The 18,250-nt window shown below is 32.0% G+C and overlaps 1 protein-coding gene across 1 annotated transcript in view; it reads left to right on the plus strand.

Moving 5' to 3' along the window:
- The window catches only part of LOC113521806 (atrial natriuretic peptide receptor 1), an 84,535-nt gene that overhangs the window by 22,024 nt on the left and 44,261 nt on the right, over positions 1–18,250 (plus strand). The window contains exons 3-7 of the mRNA XM_031909910.2: positions 1,638–1,721; positions 2,890–3,052; positions 4,639–4,758; positions 12,304–12,413; positions 17,091–17,279. Coding sequence (XP_031765770.1) covers positions 1,638–1,721; positions 2,890–3,052; positions 4,639–4,758; positions 12,304–12,413; positions 17,091–17,279 — 666 coding nt within the window. The remainder of the gene's footprint in view (positions 1–1,637; positions 1,722–2,889; positions 3,053–4,638; positions 4,759–12,303; positions 12,414–17,090; positions 17,280–18,250) is intronic.

The following is an 18,250-nucleotide window of genomic DNA, read 5'->3' on the forward strand; positions in this document are numbered from 1 at the left end:
TACTCGCTCAGCCGCAAACGTATCACTTTGGCCAAGGGTACAAACAAATCAACGAGAGAGCTCGCGACAGGCTTGTGAACTTGGCATTGAGCGGGCTTTAATGGAATTGGATGGGAACGCAATGAGCCGACAAACCGACTGTCTACCCTTCCTTTACAGCATCTCTTGCGTGCCAGGCTTGATAGCGTTCGGTTTGAAACTGATTGCGTTCGAGTTTCAATGTGACGGTTCAGTTTTGATAACATCAAATGTATCGTGGCCATGGTTCTTCGATTACAAATATTAATAGTGACAATTATAATAGTAAAAGGGATAGAAGTGATTCATTTGAGTTTTTATAATTAACCGCAGCACGGCTGGTTTAATTTTACTGTAATGGTTTTACAGAAAAGCTAAAAAGTAAGCCACGTTGCTGGATTAAGTCTTTTTTCGCAACATTGGCTAAAAATTAGTTGATGAAATCTTTTAAGAAAAACAAATGTTAACAAATAACTTTTGTTAATTTATTTTTTAGTATTGCCATTTAAAAAAGTATAAGTTTAATACTTATAAAGCGTATATGTACGTTAGGAGGGAAAGTGCGATTTTGCGTCACCCGTAATGTTGATCACATTTTGCACTACAAAATCGAATGTAGTTTTTTGGTAAACTAAAGAAAATTGTATTCAAATTTAAAGAGAAACTTACATCGCATCTGGCAACCCAGAATAAATATATTTAGTCTTCTGGCATTCGCCCTGTTGAGTGTTACATAAATTCCAGATTCCTGGCTCCACAGGCTCTACATAGCGGAATTTCGGCCAAAGTTTAGTTGTAAATAGTCTTCTGGGTTCTGTGATGAACTTTTTCGTTGTTATGTTGTGTAGGTATGTTTATAATAGGTTTTAGGAACAGGGATTTGTTGATGTTTACCCAAGAGAATTTAATGGTAAAATGGAGCACAACTTTCGTATTTCCCTCTAGGGACTTATTTGTTATGCATAACGTTTTAGTAGTTAATTTAAACGTGATATATTCTTATTTAGAAACAACAATAGTTATTTTATGGTTTGTTTCAATAGAATAGAATGAATATGAACAATTGAATATATGACCTGAGTGTAAGACAGTTTGCTAACGTTCAACAGTACACAAGAAAAAATCGATTAACTGATTTAATGTTTCGATTTGTTATTAATTTCATTTATTGAATGCTTTTATAATTTTAATAAATTTTGGTTATTTTTATAATTCACATATTATACAATATTTTTAGAAATATTTTAGTTGTTTAAAAAAAGAATACCCAGTTATCAAATAGTGTATGTATGAATGCAAGTGCGTGTGCGTGTGCGTGTGCGTGTGCGTGTGCATGTTCATGTATGTTATGCTACATCTTCTTATTTATTTAAGACTTATTTGTCAAGAGGAGAGGGTTTAAAAAATGGCTCATTTGTACTTTCAGACTTGACTTTGCGCTTAACTGAAAGCACTACTCGGATTTTGGGCTGGGTACCAGACAATTCTAGGGTGGGCGTTGTCCACGCCCCTTTCCCCTTTAAATATATTGACATAATTATTAACCGATTTTCATATTTTTTTTCATCTATTGGATCAAATGTAATGAAGTTATTAGCAAATAAACAATTTTATTGCAGCCCCCTTCTGAAGGAGAACTGGCAGCACCAGCGAGCGTTGTTAGCCGAATGCATCGATTGAGGAATCTTCGCAAAGGGATCAAGGTATTCAAATTCGATAACTAATAATTACTTCAACAATATGTTATAAAGTAATGAATCGATCTTTACATTAAGTATCTATTTTTCGAGCAAGCATGTGAAACTGTCAGCTCATTTCTTTTACGAAGTCTTTTAGGACCTATGTTATAGTTTGTTTCAATAGAAATTAAAGAATATACCTGTACTCGTATATATAAAAGATACTTAATTTCCGGTTTCGAAAATTCATCTTCATGCTTAAATATATATAACTAAAAATAAAGTTTCGTGATCGGTCGCATGTGTAAATAATAACAATGTTTAAATAAAGACAGTAGAATAAAGTATAAGTATTTTAAATAATATTTTATAGATATAAACGAATCGTTGACTCGACCATAAGACGGTCTGTTAATAAGTCAATTGATTAGATTTATTTTGTTTAATTCCGCTAATTATTCTAATCAATGGTTCAGTTAAATAGTCTGCTAGGTTTCAATAGTAATCTAATTAAAAAAAATCTATTAATAATTTAATTTAGAGAGTGTATTCTGTGTGTATTTAGAGAGTAGTGTGTGTTAGTGATTATCTTAGTCTAATTAATGATAGGGGGTCGACCCCACAATTGTTACTGAGGCACCATTTTTTAAACTAATCTCTAGATTTAAAGTGTCAATTGAATATCACAGCAAAATATTCAGTAATAGACTTAATTCGAAATTATTATAAATTTAGTTTATAATGGTCTATAAAATTTTGTAATGCAATTTTTCTAAATTATCAATTTAAAATATGACGTTAAAAGTTAGGTTTAGATAAGTGGCTTATTAGAATCAATCCCTGTATAGTCAGGTATATTCAAATATGTTTTGTTTTTTTATTAAAAGAGTGTTCTACCATTGAAACTGAACTTTTTAGTCAACGAAACGAGGGCTAAAAGAAGACAAAAAAATCAGCGTCTTGCTAACGCTTTGTAATTTAAAATAATATTATAAAGAGAAAAAAAAATATTGTCATTGTTTGTTAAACTTTTATAAGTAAAAAAAAAAAACTGAAACCGATTCTAAGAAACCTTTCACCTATGGAAATCTGTATTATCAGCGAGTCAATGGGCTGTAGTTAAAAAACCCGTCTGAAGCATGGGCATATCGCTAGTATACATAGGTAATAAACTGTTCATCTTGTTTTGTAGCCGCAAACTTTGTTCAACGACAAAGGAAAGTACCCCACCCTGACTCGGATGTCGTACTGTCAATGCCGCCTGCCACACGTATTCACGAGCGTCTTCGAGAGATTCGGGTGGGCACACGTTGCCTTATTACTTGACAAGTCCGATTTGTTCTCCCTTACTGTTGGTGAGTTTATTTCTTTAATATAATAATACTTGATATTCTACACAAAAGAGATAGATAGATGGACTGAGTTATTTGCCAGAACATTGTTTTTACAGATATTGATTTATTGTGAAGTACAAATGTTCGCCCTGTAGTCTATAGCATGCAAACTCATTATTGGCTAGATACAAGTTATTATACTTAATATTACACTAATTATTCATTCGATTAATAATAGTATATTAAAAAATCAATCAATAACAATAAATTAGATTCAATTCAATGTTAGTGCTATTTAATAACAAAGTACAAATTATGACATTCTGTAAATAATATAATAATAATGTAAGTGTTACTTAATATTTTCAAGATGAAATGAAATAGGATGAAAAAGGACATAGGCTGTATTTTATCCTGATCACGTGGACGATGTCACAGTTAAAAGCTATTAAAATGATAAAAATGGGGTAAATGGATATCTTTAAACATAATAAAATAAAGCGATCCTATTAGTATTATAAACGTGAGTTCGTCTTTATTTTTTAATGTTTATTAGGTCCTTTTCCCTCAGGAAAATATAAATACTGATTCGATAAAAATACCCAGAAAATTAGTTACGGATTTAAATAAAGAATTTGGGAGTTAAATGTTAAAACTTGGAGGTTACAGCTCGGTAAAGCGTTCCCATGAGATAAATTATGCGAATGAAGTCACACGCCCAGCTAGTTAGTTATATTTGCTAAACTTTAGGTCCACTCCAAACGACTCGATAAGCACTGAAATTCTTTTCAAGTGTCCAATATACACTTATCTATGCCCTTGATTTTTTGAAGATCTTTGATAAGTAAATCTATTAAGAGATCGTCACTCGCAATCCTATTAACAATTATTTATTTTCACTGCTTCAGAAGCGATTTATACGATTCATTGTTGACAATATCAATTGAAAACTGTCTTTCATGTCTATTTATTAAGTGTTTAACCACTAGAAAATATTTTAGCTCTTAAGAAATAATCATAAAAGTGGCTATGTAATAGATGTGGAGAAAAATAATGTATAAAATAAATACAGTTTACTGATAAATGTTTCGTAAGCTCACATTATATTTTAATGTAATAAGTACCTGTTTAATTTACGTGTAATTAGATCAAGAAAGCTCGACTAGTTTCGAGATCAATTCGTGATCCTTATTCATGAGCAGCTGTGATGCGAGTGCGAGCCGATAGTTATTAGGTACATTAAAAATATAAATAAATTTTGGCTAATTATATAATTCGTGTTTACAACAGCGTTCTTTGGTCATGTCATAAAAGATCTATCGTTAAAATAGGCCCAAATAATACTTATTATAATTTTTGAAAGGTTGTTTGTTATTCACACACTTATGAGAACGCAGATTTGAATTTACTTGGTACATAAATTAAATATACCCGGATTAACAGATAGAATTAATTATCTTACATAGTTTTATCGTATTTGATCCGGGTAAAGCCGTGGGTTACGGCTACTGGAAAATAACTGGGTGATGTGATGTGCAAAGATATATACCGGATCTCACTACACTATATAACTCACAAAACTGTATAATTTTATATTATTTGTTTAGGTAAAAGCTTGGAGTGGGGATTACGGAAAGAGGGGATATTGAAGGCCGTGAGGGAACTGGATGGAAATGAACGGGAGTCGTGCGAGGCGTTACTTCGGGACGTTAGCATGTACGCACGAGGTAAGTAAAGGAAACATACTCATTACCCCACAAATATCATACTTACTAATACTATATATATTTAAAAGTGAATCTGTTAACTTAATTTGATATATAAGTACTATATGGCATGGAGAAGCGTATAGGCTTACTTACTTACTATCACTGAATATATCTCGGTTACGCGAACGAAATTGCAAGTAAAACTTGTATTTTTATACATTTTATGAAGTAAAAAGCAATCACAGTATATGAAATAGTATTTCGTGCAATCACTCGATGCTTCTTTATGAACAATCTTGTTTGACTGATAAAGGAAACATGAGTTTCCTTTATCAGTTACGAGTATATATATATATATATATATATATATATATATATATATATATATATATATATATATATATATATATATATATATATATATATATAATATGAGTACTAATATATGCTATTTTAGAATTACTGTTTTAATTTAATATTGTTCTTTACGTTACACTGTCAATTATATTTTCTATTATTTCTGTTTACGGTCGACTGGTAGATAATGCCATACGGTGTTAAGTCCACTATTTACACTTTCTAGGTGTATAAAAGTTTAATAAACATATAAATAAACTTATTATTATTATTACTCAGATTCATAGTCCCCAAGATACAGGTCTGGCCTAGTTTGGGGACTGATGGTAATGCAGATATTTCCTCGTTGAATATAAATTGTAAAAATTGTATATTGTTGTAAATTTTGAGAGCGCACCCAAGTAACGGTCAGGTCATTCTTTTATTACCAAATGTATTATTAATTTATAAGAATGTCACCGTTATGACCGTATAAATGCAGGGGTGGCTGACTTGATGTGGTGAGTGCGAAAGCGAACCCATGTCTCCGACATATGGCACCTCGAGGGTATATCGTCTGGTTTTTGGTGGGTACACTCCCACTTTACAGGGGGATTCCCACAGTACCCATTCACCCCCCACAAGGTGGGTCTGCATAAAGCATTTTCCAGACGTTAAAAAAAAAGGGGTGACCGACTTGACTAAACCCAAAATCTACTGTTTACTGACGAAACCCCGTGTGATTTACCAATTACATACTTCTTGAAATCACAAATGAAACAACATAGTTCAGTACATAATTATGTAGTATTGTAGTATATATTTTTTTTATTTTATTAAGAGGGAAAATATAAAAGTAAAAATTATTTTTAGCAACTACTTATTTATATTAGAGTGAGCATTGTGTCTATACATCTTGTGTTAGATTTGCAAAATATTATATTTTTTGCCTTGCCACGATCGACTGGACTAATAGTCGCGATCGACTAGTTGGCCACCCCTGGTATAATTGAATCCAACGTGACAGGGGTCGAGCTTATAGTGTCTCTGTTTTATTTGGTTTATTATATTACTTACGTTTTTAGTATGCCTACTCTTGTTATTACGATAGTAAATTGTCCAATAAGATACGCCGACTCCACATAATAGAAATAACAGTATGATTATGATATTGTTTTTATGGGCCAAATGTTAATTAACTATATTAGGAAACTGGTATTTCCGAAAAGTTTATTATACTGGTGGAATGAAATCGTTATGTAATTTATTTAATGAAATACTTTACCAGTAAAACTAAAAATTTTTTTAAAAGAAATATAGTTCGGAAAACAACAAAAAAAAAAAAAAAAGAAAAAATGAGCCTCATATGCAAGTGTAGTTTATCAAATTATCATATTGGTAGAACAACAATTTTTTATTTATTATTTTTGATTATTGGTTATCTTGTATTTTCTTGAGATTAAGATTTTTTTTCTGTAACAAAATCTTATTATTGTGTAAACTATTTAATTTTATGTATTAGATATAAAAAGATATAATAGAATGTAAGTAGAAAATTTAATAACACAGAACTATATTGCTTTATTTCACACTAGTGACCTGGCACGGCTTTGCACGGGTAGATAGAATTTTATTAAAAATAAGATATAGCTTATGTTCCTGGTCAATAATGAAGTTTCCTATAGGTAATTTTTTTTTTTAAATTGGTTTCCTCTTTGTATTATTTGTATAGACTAGTTGTGTCTGGTAGCTTCGGCCGCGCGAAATTATTTAGTTCTTGTTTCGAAGGGAATTTTTCAAAAATTATTTCTTATAATTATTATATCTTAGAGGAACTCTACGAATATATAAAATTTTATATTTTTAGAATCTGAATTATTATCTGACTATGCATTCCTCGATACAATCTATCAAATAGCTCTATGTGTTATGACATGATAGTAGTAAAAAATGATTATTTTATGTATCACATGATTTTTGCCAAAGGGAGACTTTGTACAAAAGTCGTTTGCTTGGGTACCTCTGTCCCATTCATGTTTCAACTGTGAAGCAGCCTCAGTTGTGGTTGCATGGCTGTGTTTCGGTTTGAAGGGTGGGATATGGCAGTGAATTTACAGGGTACAGAGGAATAACACCTGAGTTCTCAGGAATGGCAACGCATGAGAGGTGTCATAGGAAAAACAGTATACTCTGTTATGTCTATAGTACTGCTCATGTCTATAGGCGACGGTTACCACTTTCCATTAGGTGAGCCCTCAGCTTGTTTGCCATTTTATGTTGTATAAAAAAATCCATAGATTCTGTTAAAATGTACATTAGATAATAAGTAGAATGAATAATTACTTAATTATAAAATGTTATTATAATGCGTTTAAATATTTTCTGGTAACTTATTAAAGATCGTAAATTTGGGTTCCATTAATTATTTTTAGCCTACTTAATGTTCGAAGAAAAAATTATACACAAAAATTAAGACCCTTTCTTCTTATAACTGATATAAATTATTTATTTATTTAATCCACTGGGTGAGCCTTACAGTCTTCTAATACGCTCATCCAGGAAAGCATCACTACAATAACACATACTTTACAATTATAATTAAAAGAAATAATATTAATAAGATTAAAATACCATACGACTACACAACAATAATAGAAACAACATTTATACTTTAACTATCTGAATATAAATACCTACTCTGGTCATCTGACGAAACTCCAGCAAATTGAAGGCAAATACGAGTACATCAATAGGTACTTTAATTGCTAATAACAAGGTATACAATCGTAGTGAAACAATGCACTTATTTTACATAATTTATTACCCTTTTCAGAGGTTAATAAACTTATCTCTAGAAAACATATTTCTGTACACGTCTTAATTAATAAAAAATTATATAAAACTCCCACTACTTCTACATCTGGATTCAATATTTTTTAATTTCACTGATATTGTTTTCAAACATGTCTCTTTTAATAATGTTAGGATTACCTAATACATATAACATACAAATGTTTACAGGATAGATATATTAATTTCTAGAGACTTCAGAAATGATGTCTCAAATCCACTGTATTTTTGTGTCATTATTTAACGATATGTATTTGCCGATTACGACCTGATTTTAGAATTTCTTTTTAAGATAGCGTTTATTCACACTTGATTTCTCACTCACTTACGATTGAACTATTTCAAAGAACATATATAGCTCTTTGCTTTTATCGGAGCAATATAGTATATTTTTTTATTGTACTAAAACATACAGTAATAATAACAATTAGAAATAAGGTAAGCAAAGGTGAACTTATCTCTAAAATAGATCTCTTTCAGTCAATCTAACACAGCGGCATAGGAAGTAGCAAAATCTACTTGAAGAAATACAATTTCGTGTCCTAAACAATAGGACACGGAATTATAATAATATTTTAAGTCTAATTTATCTACACAACATTATGTTATTCATCTGTACAGTAAAAAGTATTTATCTATCTCAGAGCATGTCTGATGTGTACGATCATATAAGTCTAGAAAGCCCGAGGGAAAAGTTCAAAGTCATTCAGTGTACTGGGTTGTGTATAATTGAATTTATGGTTTTGCTCTTTATATCTACTGACAATTATAAAATACGATATTTTATTGCAGTTGAAAGGTTTAACGAGTTAGTTGTCTGTGCTGTTCTTTTTCTTATTTCGCTTGTTCAGTACATAGTCTTGGTTCATATCAAGATTTTATGATTCTTTTAAATCGAATTAAGAGAGCTAGAAAATAATAAAAATGTATTAAACAAAATAAATATGCTCGCGACCAAAATCCCCATTGGGATAGTCAGAGATAGTTGTTGATATTTGTTGTTATGGTTTTATATTATATTTACTACTAAAAGCTTTTGTCCGCGACATCGTACAAGTGAATTTTGGAAGTAGAAAACGTAGGAAATAGATTATTTTTAGATGGCGTATCAAAATAAAACAAACAGCACATTTTTTTTTTTTTTTTTTTTTTACAACACAGGGGGCAAACGAGCATGCGGCTCACCTGATGGTAAGTGACTACCGCCGCCCATGATCACCCACAACACCAGCGGCATTGCAGGTGTGCTGCCGGCCTTTTAAAAAGGAATATACTCTTTTCTTGAAGGTTATGTTGTCGTATCGGTTCGGAAATACTGCTGCTGGAAGTTGATTCCAAAGAATGGTTGTGCGTGGAAGAAAGTGCCTTGAAAAACGCACGGTGGAAGACCGCCACTCGTCCAGATGATTGGGATGAAACTTTAGTTTGTGGCGGGTTGTACGGTTTTGAGATCGGCCTACAGGAACATATCGTCACAGTCGTAGAATACTGACGGATCTATATATCTAATATTTGTCAGATCCGTCAGTATTCTACGACTATGACGATATCTGCGCACACTACATACTATAATATTGAAATAAACATACTATATATATTACATAGACAAATAATCAGAAAATTGTTATTTTATATGTACAAAAGCCTCTATTATTAAGGACCCTCATATATATTTTTAAATGTCCTATGTAATAATTATAATTTTATTTTATGTACTTTAATACCATAATAGTGTTTATTTATTTATTTATATTTATTTGTATGCTACATGGTACTGATTAGTTATAGTATAATAGGTAGGTAGGTATAGAAGACATGTGACAGTGTACGGGTACTGCAATGTACTTTTCTTTTTATAATCTCAAATTTATTTAAAAACACCAAGATTGTTTACTAAATGTGCCGAGTAAGAGAAAACAGATTATTAATTCTTAATTTTATTATCACTGACTCAAGTTGGACGTTTTATGGTGTCTTGAAATAGAATAGCAACTGTCATTTGCATATTAAATATTCGCTGGTTACATTACGGTAACGGGGAAAATCCTAAATTATTTTGTGTTTCTACGTAAGAATTGAATTATAAAATGGTTTCAAACATTTTTGAAAACGCTTATTTTTTCTTCAGCTTCCGAATAAATAGATATTTCGTATTAAATGTTCTAACTTAAAGAATTTTTTCACCACCACTATGTTTTCACCTGTATACCTGCAGCACAGATAATATAAAACTATACTCTTATAGTGAGAAAAAAATCATAGGGGAGAGTGGGGTATTGAGAGCGGTTGGGTAATAAATGTGATGGCGGTTAGATTACTGACAGGTGGGCTGAATGCTTGTTTGTCACCTTAGTGATATAAAAAAATGGCATAAAAGTGATGGCGGTTAGATGATGTACATATGTATTCGTTAACTAGTGGGAAAACGCATCTAACACACCCAACTAATAAGTGCTTCGCGTTGAGCAACAAAGGAAAATTGCTGATTTAAATAGTGGTTATCTAATACTCAAATATGTAAACAGAGTTTATGTTCCTAATAGTTATAATAATTGTAACAAATTTGACTTTTAATAACAATATTCCTCAGTAGACTCCAATTGCCCCACTCTCCTCTAATTTCCAAGTATTAGGGTAGGTTACCTACCGTTATCAAAGTAGGCGGGCTAAAGCATTTTTGCTGTTGACATTTTAGATACTCGTAAAAGAGATAAAAGAGAATTGTTTTCCTAGAGCGGCATTTTCTTGATCTTTTAAATTGTTTTTGAAAATAATTATTTTGTTAGTTATTTTTTGGGAAGAAATATTAACAACGATTTTGTTTTTAAGATTATGTTCTAATAGCTATTTTTCTATATGTTTGCTTACAATATTCGTTGCATACAAATTGCCTCACTTTGCGTGTTCTACCGCTTGTACAACGGTCTGTGCTCAGAGGAATTGTTCAATATGATGACCACGGCTACTTTCTACCATCTTACAGCTTGCCATCGACAGGGAGTTTACCCTCATACCTTAGAGCCTAGATGGTCGCGTATAGCGCGGTTTCAGAGATATTTCGTCCCACGAACGCTCAGGTTAAGGAATGAGCTCCCTGTCCAGATTTTTCCAAGAGACTATAGCATGGGGTTCTTCAAAAAAAGGGCTAAAAAGGTTTCCTCAGGATCGGTAACGCGCGTAATGCCTCTGGTATTGCAAGCGTTCATAGGCTACGGTAACTGTTTACCATCAGGTGTACCGTATGCTTGTTTGCCACCTTATTGGTATAAAAAATGATTTAACATATTTTTTGCAACAAAATTATTTTTTGACAAAATTAATGTAACTAACATATCTGTAGATCCAAATGTTTGCAAAAAAAAAAAATTTAATTGGTTCAAAATTGGCTAATTAAATATATCATAATACATACGACATCTCTAATGTTGCCATGTGTGTAGTCCATGGGCTACAGTGACCGTTTATCATTAGAAAGGTTGTATGCTTGTTTACCACTTTCGTGGTTAATTTTTTTTATTATTTCTATTATAAATATAATAATAATAATAATAATAATAATAATTATTATAATATAGAAGATGAATTTGTAAAAGGTCTATAATATGCCATGGAAAAATTTAAAATGATTTATTTACGAATAACCAGTACCCGAGTCAATTATACCTTTACTGACACGTAAAGGGCATACATTTGAAGACCCTTTAATATCATCCCAACGGTTTCTATATTTTATTAGTAGTTAAACAGGACGGGTAAAATTTTACGTGAAAATTGCCTGGATCAGATTAACTTGGAAAGTCAGTTTAAGGTTATTATATATTCTGATATCGTTGACGGATTATAAAAGTACCTGGAAAGGTAAAGAAAAGTGGCCGCTTTTTTTTATCGTTATTTAACTTTTATAACTAAACAGGTAATTCAATTCAATTCAATTCAAAAAAGTCAATTTTATGTGAAATTGGGATGTTTTATCTGACTATCAAAGGTAGGAGGTGATGTTTTCGAGGGTGTATGTACTTAATCAGTTTTTTTTTTATAATTTATATGTTTAGTAAATGACTCAGGTGATTAAATAACTGAGTAAATCATAAAAAAGAAAAGAAAATAAGTTGGACAAAACCATTCATTAGACTATAATACTTAATCAATTGACACAAAAATTAAAAAAAGTTAAAAGCCAGAATAACAATTCTGGTTTTTTGTTAATATTATAAAAACATTAAGTTAAAATATCTCGAGAATATACTAAATCGCCTTGAAGTGTTTCTGCTCTTCCCAAAGGTTGATTGCCATTAGTCTCATACCCTCCGTTTGAATCACGCCATGTAACCACGAGATCAATGACGTTTAAATATTATAAGTAAATTTTCTTACCAGTTGTGATACTGAGCGTCCGAGCGCCTCTGGTACGAGAGTTCCTGCTGGCTGCGCACACCCTCGGCATGACGAGGGGGGACTGGGCATTTCTGGACGTAGAAATATTTCAGGTATGTCATTATAATCTTAGTCTTTCGTTTTCCATTGCTGGATGTAGGTCTATTCCATATATTTATTTATTCGTTATAAGTTACAATAACAGAGGGTCTACCATGAAATGTTTTCCGAAATTTCGGAGCCAAACGAAACAGAAATTTGATGTTAAAATTACATAATACATGCCGTTTAGAAATATTAAAAATGTTAAAATATTGTTCCTTTGTACTTTTCTGATAGGATGTATGACGAACGAAATGTTAAACTCCATTTATTGGTCTGATTTTGGTATAAACAAAAACATGAAATTGAGACCGTCATTAATTTTGTTATACGATTGACACATCCGATGAATGGGATTATTATGTGAAACATTATTATTGGTAGATGGAATACTGAATAGCCGAGGGTGTCTAAAAGAATGCTTACATGCAATATGATTGCAACGTACCGTCTTGATCAACTTATGTTTGTCGCCTTCTTAAAATAAATCTGATTTAGCTCTTTGATCTGATAAGGATTTTTTTTAATGGGTGAAAATGGAATGGTAATGGTAACTCTACCTGCGCTGTCTGTATAGGCTGGCGGGGAACCAATGAAGGATGACAGGTGTGGATGAAGCAGATCAATTGGCTCATAGTGACCAATGTATTAAGAATTAATCACGATGGTTTCCAGGGGGAATCGCGTGGAGGTCGACCTGATTGAGTGTATTATTGGCAATGGAATTTTAATACCTCATTAATTTTTATACTAACAATCCCTTTCCCCCATCTTGTAGGGAGCTTAAACATAACAATTCAGTAACGTCCCATGTTAACTCTCTATATAAAGAGGACCACGCAGGCTGTCTTCTTGGCTGACTCGAGTTTTATTTCGAGATCACTTTCTCTTTTACTAGTAAGTATACTGTCTTTGTTCTCTTAATCGTCATTTACAGAAGACAAAAGAGTGTTAGTACTGGGGGTTAATATTATCCATTTGTTAGCAGTATCAAGTTGTTCTCCACGTGGTTCCTCTTGGAACCCATCATGGGTAATTCCTGGATAATTAATCATGATAGGCCAATTTACTTGACTTCATCCTCATTGATCGTACCTCACTGATGCTCCGCCATTGGATACGGATAGCGCAGGCGGAGTTAACATTTCATTTACATTCTATTAAAAAATTGCCTCTTATGTACATATTTTTTTATATTTTTTTTTACATTTTCTTTTTATACTTATAATGACAAACAAGCTGTCCGCTCACTACAGGGAGTCTACCATGAAAAGAAATTTTGAATTTTCGGACTCAATTTTGTGTTGTGTTGTTCATACCGAAAAGGAAATGAAAATAGAAAACGAAAATAAAAGAAAATGAAGCTTAACATTTTATTCATCATAAATCCTACAATAAAAGACCAAAGGAATGATATTTTAACATTTTTGTTATGTAGTTTTTCAAACATGACTCGCTGAGAAACTTGGATACAGATATACTATGCTAGTAACTTGCAGCTTCGTGATAAAGCAAGGCCAGTTTACGATGACCTTAACTTGTTCGCTAAACGGATGGACTTACTAGCTTACTAGGAAACTTCCCTTGTTATCTATACAAGGTAAAACTAAGAATCAAACTATGCTATGGAATATATGAGGACATAAAATTCAGAAATGACATTAGATGTTCAGTTTTTCTTACTAATTCAGCGAGTAATTTTGTCCAGGACGAACAGTAGCCTACAAAACCGCCGTAAAATTTTCATGGAGTCGGAAAAGGGAAATACAACAAAATAATAAAAAAAGAAAAGAACAGGAAGGTATAGACCAATAAAATAAAACCAAAACAAAAGTGTTTCTTTAGTGAGAATATTCAGTTTCGTTGGTAGAATACTCCCTTCAAAGGATGCTAATGGTTTAAGCCTGTATATTAGAGATTACTTTTTTGGCCACTTCCTTTTTTACACACTAAACTATATACCAAATTTTAAGTTAAATCCATAGGAACACAACTGTAAAATCCACAGCCAATTTAGTGCACTAGCTTTTACGTGACTTAGGACCGGAGCAAACATGCAGCCAGATGATAAATTTATTTATATTCTTTTGTACATTCACTTATAATATAGATATAGATTATAACAAAAATGTATACAGGCGGACTTATCCCTTGAAGGGATTTCTTCCAAGAAACCTTGAGAACCCGAAAAGAGAAAGTATCTATAGGGTTTGTATATAAATCATAACAAATATGATGCAAAAAGAAAAGTTTAAATTTAAAAAATCTTAAATATTACCCATGTGCAGACATCGTAAAGTTACAATCTTATTATATTACCAAGATTAGTTAACTAACAAGCCCTTCTTGATACTTCAATGAACTTGCAATCTGAAATGCAACTATGAGTGACTTTACTATTCATAAGCTCTATTATTAATTCAAACGGCCGCCCACTAAGCTATCTTGAAACTTGATATCTGCTTGTCTATTCATATGTATATTTTAGGATTTTAAAGTTTGTATTTCAAGCTTCACTGTTTTCTTTAAAATTATTGTTTGGATCTCCGACTTTGTTGTGTTGGAAGATACATATTACAAGTGAAATTGAGACTCAATTAATAACTGTTTTAAAAATTAATTAGAGTTTAATAAATATACTCTGAAAGCGTTGTTAATGTTTTGAGAACTTTTTCAGTGAAGTGGCTTTTGGTGAGCAGCGTATGTTGCTTTATCATCATCACTAATATATTAATTTTAACTGTCCATTGCTCATGCATAACATAAGCCTCTTCTTTGAGAGATTTTGCCAGTAGTTGCCATGCTTGGTAGGCGGAATGGCAACAGCAGTTAGGCTTTGAAAATCTTTTAAGAGGAACCCATTCCTCCTCTTCTCCCTTAGTTGTCTCTTACGACACCCAAGGGAAAGGAAGGGGTGGCCTATTTTATTAACCCCACGACAAAACACAGTATATTGCTTCACGTAAATATAATTCTTAAGTTATATTTTGTCGTGTTATTTAGGAAACTTTTTTGAATTAATGCCATTCGAAATTGTCTGATCTGTGTTGTTAGGTAATTTTTTTTTTAATATGTACGTGTTTTAGTTAGATGTTGTTTATTTCGAAGAAACTGAACATTTAGATAGAACGATGACCTTAAAAATATTGTATAAATGTATGCGTATTCAATTCATGATCAATATTATGGGTATTGGATAGAGTTTATTTGTATCGAAAATAATTCATTATTAAAACTGTCGCCGTGGTTCATGTGGGTATCGTAAGTGTTGACTAAGGGAATTTAACGATAGAAGGATGGGCAGCAGCGTCCTTCTTAAAACATCACCAAAAGCTAACTACGGTTGCCAATCCGCCTATCAAGTGTAACAACTATTGGCAAAACTCCTCTTATGGGGAAGGCTTACGTTCAACAGTGATCATTTAATGATTGATATGATGATGATATGATGATGATGATGATGACATGAAAAAAAGCAACTAGTTAAAATTATCATAGAAATACTTTCCAATTGAAATTAGTAACAAATCAAAACATTCAATCGATTGATTTTTATTTCTTTTGAAACAGCAAACTGACTGATCGAGTCTATTATTTGCTTACATTTTGAATAATTTATTTAAATTTTGTTACATTTGTCATTATATGTCTAGAAAGGCGGGGCGAATTAACTAGACTAATTATATCTTTTTTTGTTACGTTTTCCTCAATGTATGCAAATAATTGAGTTCATAAAAGGAGAAGAAAATTCTTTATATTTGGTAGATAGAAAAATAAATGTACTCGTATTGTCCCAAGGGGACGACACTGTCAAGGGACATGTTATTAAATGACTTATTAAGATTTTGTATCGTTTACTTCGTATAATATATCTAAGTTATGCACCCAGATATTTGTAATTATGAAAAATTATCTTATTAGGTACGTTTCTATCTCAATTTATAAATATCTCGTGTCACGATATTCGTTCACGCTAATCTCCGAAACCGCTTACTAATTTTAATTAAATTTTGTCATTTTTTATTCTGACAAGTTACCCTCAATATTTTTTATAGGGCAGAACAACATTTGCAAAGTTAGCTAATGTTATGGATTTAATGTTAATATAACGAAATAAATGTAGGTCAAAATAGTACATCAATAAGATGCTGTAGAAATACACTCAGATAATAATAATAATGAAGAAAAGTAATTTAAATACTATCAGGTAAAGATTTTTTTTGTGTACAGTATGTATATTTTGTGTGAATGCGTGCGTATGTGCGTGCGTGCGTGCGTGTGTGTGTGTGTGTGTGCGTGCATGTGTGTGAACGTGTGTATGCGTGAGTGCGCGTGCGCATGCATATGTGTGTGAGGACGTATACACGCACGCGCGTGTGTGTGTGCGTGCGCGCACGTGTATGTGTACTATGTATATATTTAGTAGGAATGTAGTGTACAGTTAAAGGCTGATATGATGATGATGATGATATAGGTATATAAGTATATATTTATATTTGGTAGTCTCTACTCCAATATAATATGCATAAATTTTAAACTTTTACTTATAAATGCTTCGTCTACTTAATATACTATTTGCCTTATGGTTGATAGGTAGAAAACATCTTTTGGTGATAAATCAGTCACACGCACACATGTTCATACTCGTATATAAAAGTTTAGATAAATAATTTTTAATTGTTAAATAGGGTGGGTACTGGGGAGAGACTGGCTGGGCAGCGGGTGACAACCGCGACGCCGCTGCCAGGGTCGCGTATGAAGCCTTGCTCAGGGTGTCTCTGAAGTTACCCACTGGTGATCGGTTTGATGATTTTGCTGATGCTGTGAGAGCAAGAGCGAGACAACACTATAACTATACTTTCTCAGATGGTGAAGAGGTCAGTATTATTCATATTATTATTTTTTATTAAAGAGAAACCTACAACTAGAAATTTTCAAATTGAAAAAAAGGCAGAAAATCTTGTTTTCACAAATGAAACATTTTTAAAAATTCGTTTAGAGAGTAGAAATATTTCAATTAGCCAGTTATGTGCCATGTTGTGTTATTCTATGGTTGCGCGGAACTGACCAGTAGTATAAAACTGTCTGAAATATATAAAAAGAGATCCTGCAAATGTGAAATTGTCTTACGTGCAAAGAATACTACTTACCTGCCTCAGGTAATAAGACCTTTGTTTTCCTCGAGCGATAACGTGTTACTATTTGAGGAAAATCAAATTATATACTATGTAACTAATTAGGTTATATATGTTATATTATGTTAGTGGTACAGTTATTTATCCTCTTTCTTATTACCTAATGTTATTAATAAGAAATAGAGTTTGTTTGCAATCATCCTGAAAACATACACGTTTTATTTGTAATTTTTTCCCGGTGAAGAAATAGGTATGACATGAAGTCTATAAAAGTTATAGGTAATTGGCGGCTTTGCCTGCATAATACCTTTTCTACCATAGGATATAGTGGGTCCAGATACAGAATTATATTAAAAGCCGGTTCGAGAGACAGATATCCAAATTGTATTATGTATTTCCATTACTTTTTATTCAATACTAAAGTCAGCAGATTTGTCGCCCGTATCAAACCCCGAAGACGGGTTTCGATGAATCCTTTGTAAGTTTAATAAAAAAATATCCAAATATGTAAACTCTTTTCATTTTACAAATTTAACCGATTTCAAAAAAGGAAGAGGTTCATTAATTATAAACTGATTTAGATTTTTTTTATTACGGATCGGTTGGTTTGGAATCGGAAAATTGGTTTAGGAGTTTCGTTTTAAATTAAAATAGTTGGAATTTATAAATCAAAATAACTGATTTTACCACAATTGAAGTCGGTTTTTTGTGCA

This window comes from Galleria mellonella, unplaced genomic scaffold, assembly GCF_026898425.1.
Source record: "Galleria mellonella isolate WM207_F2 unplaced genomic scaffold, CSIRO_AGI_GalMel_v1 utg63, whole genome shotgun sequence".
Classification (NCBI taxonomy): Eukaryota; Metazoa; Arthropoda; class Insecta; order Lepidoptera; family Pyralidae; genus Galleria; species Galleria mellonella.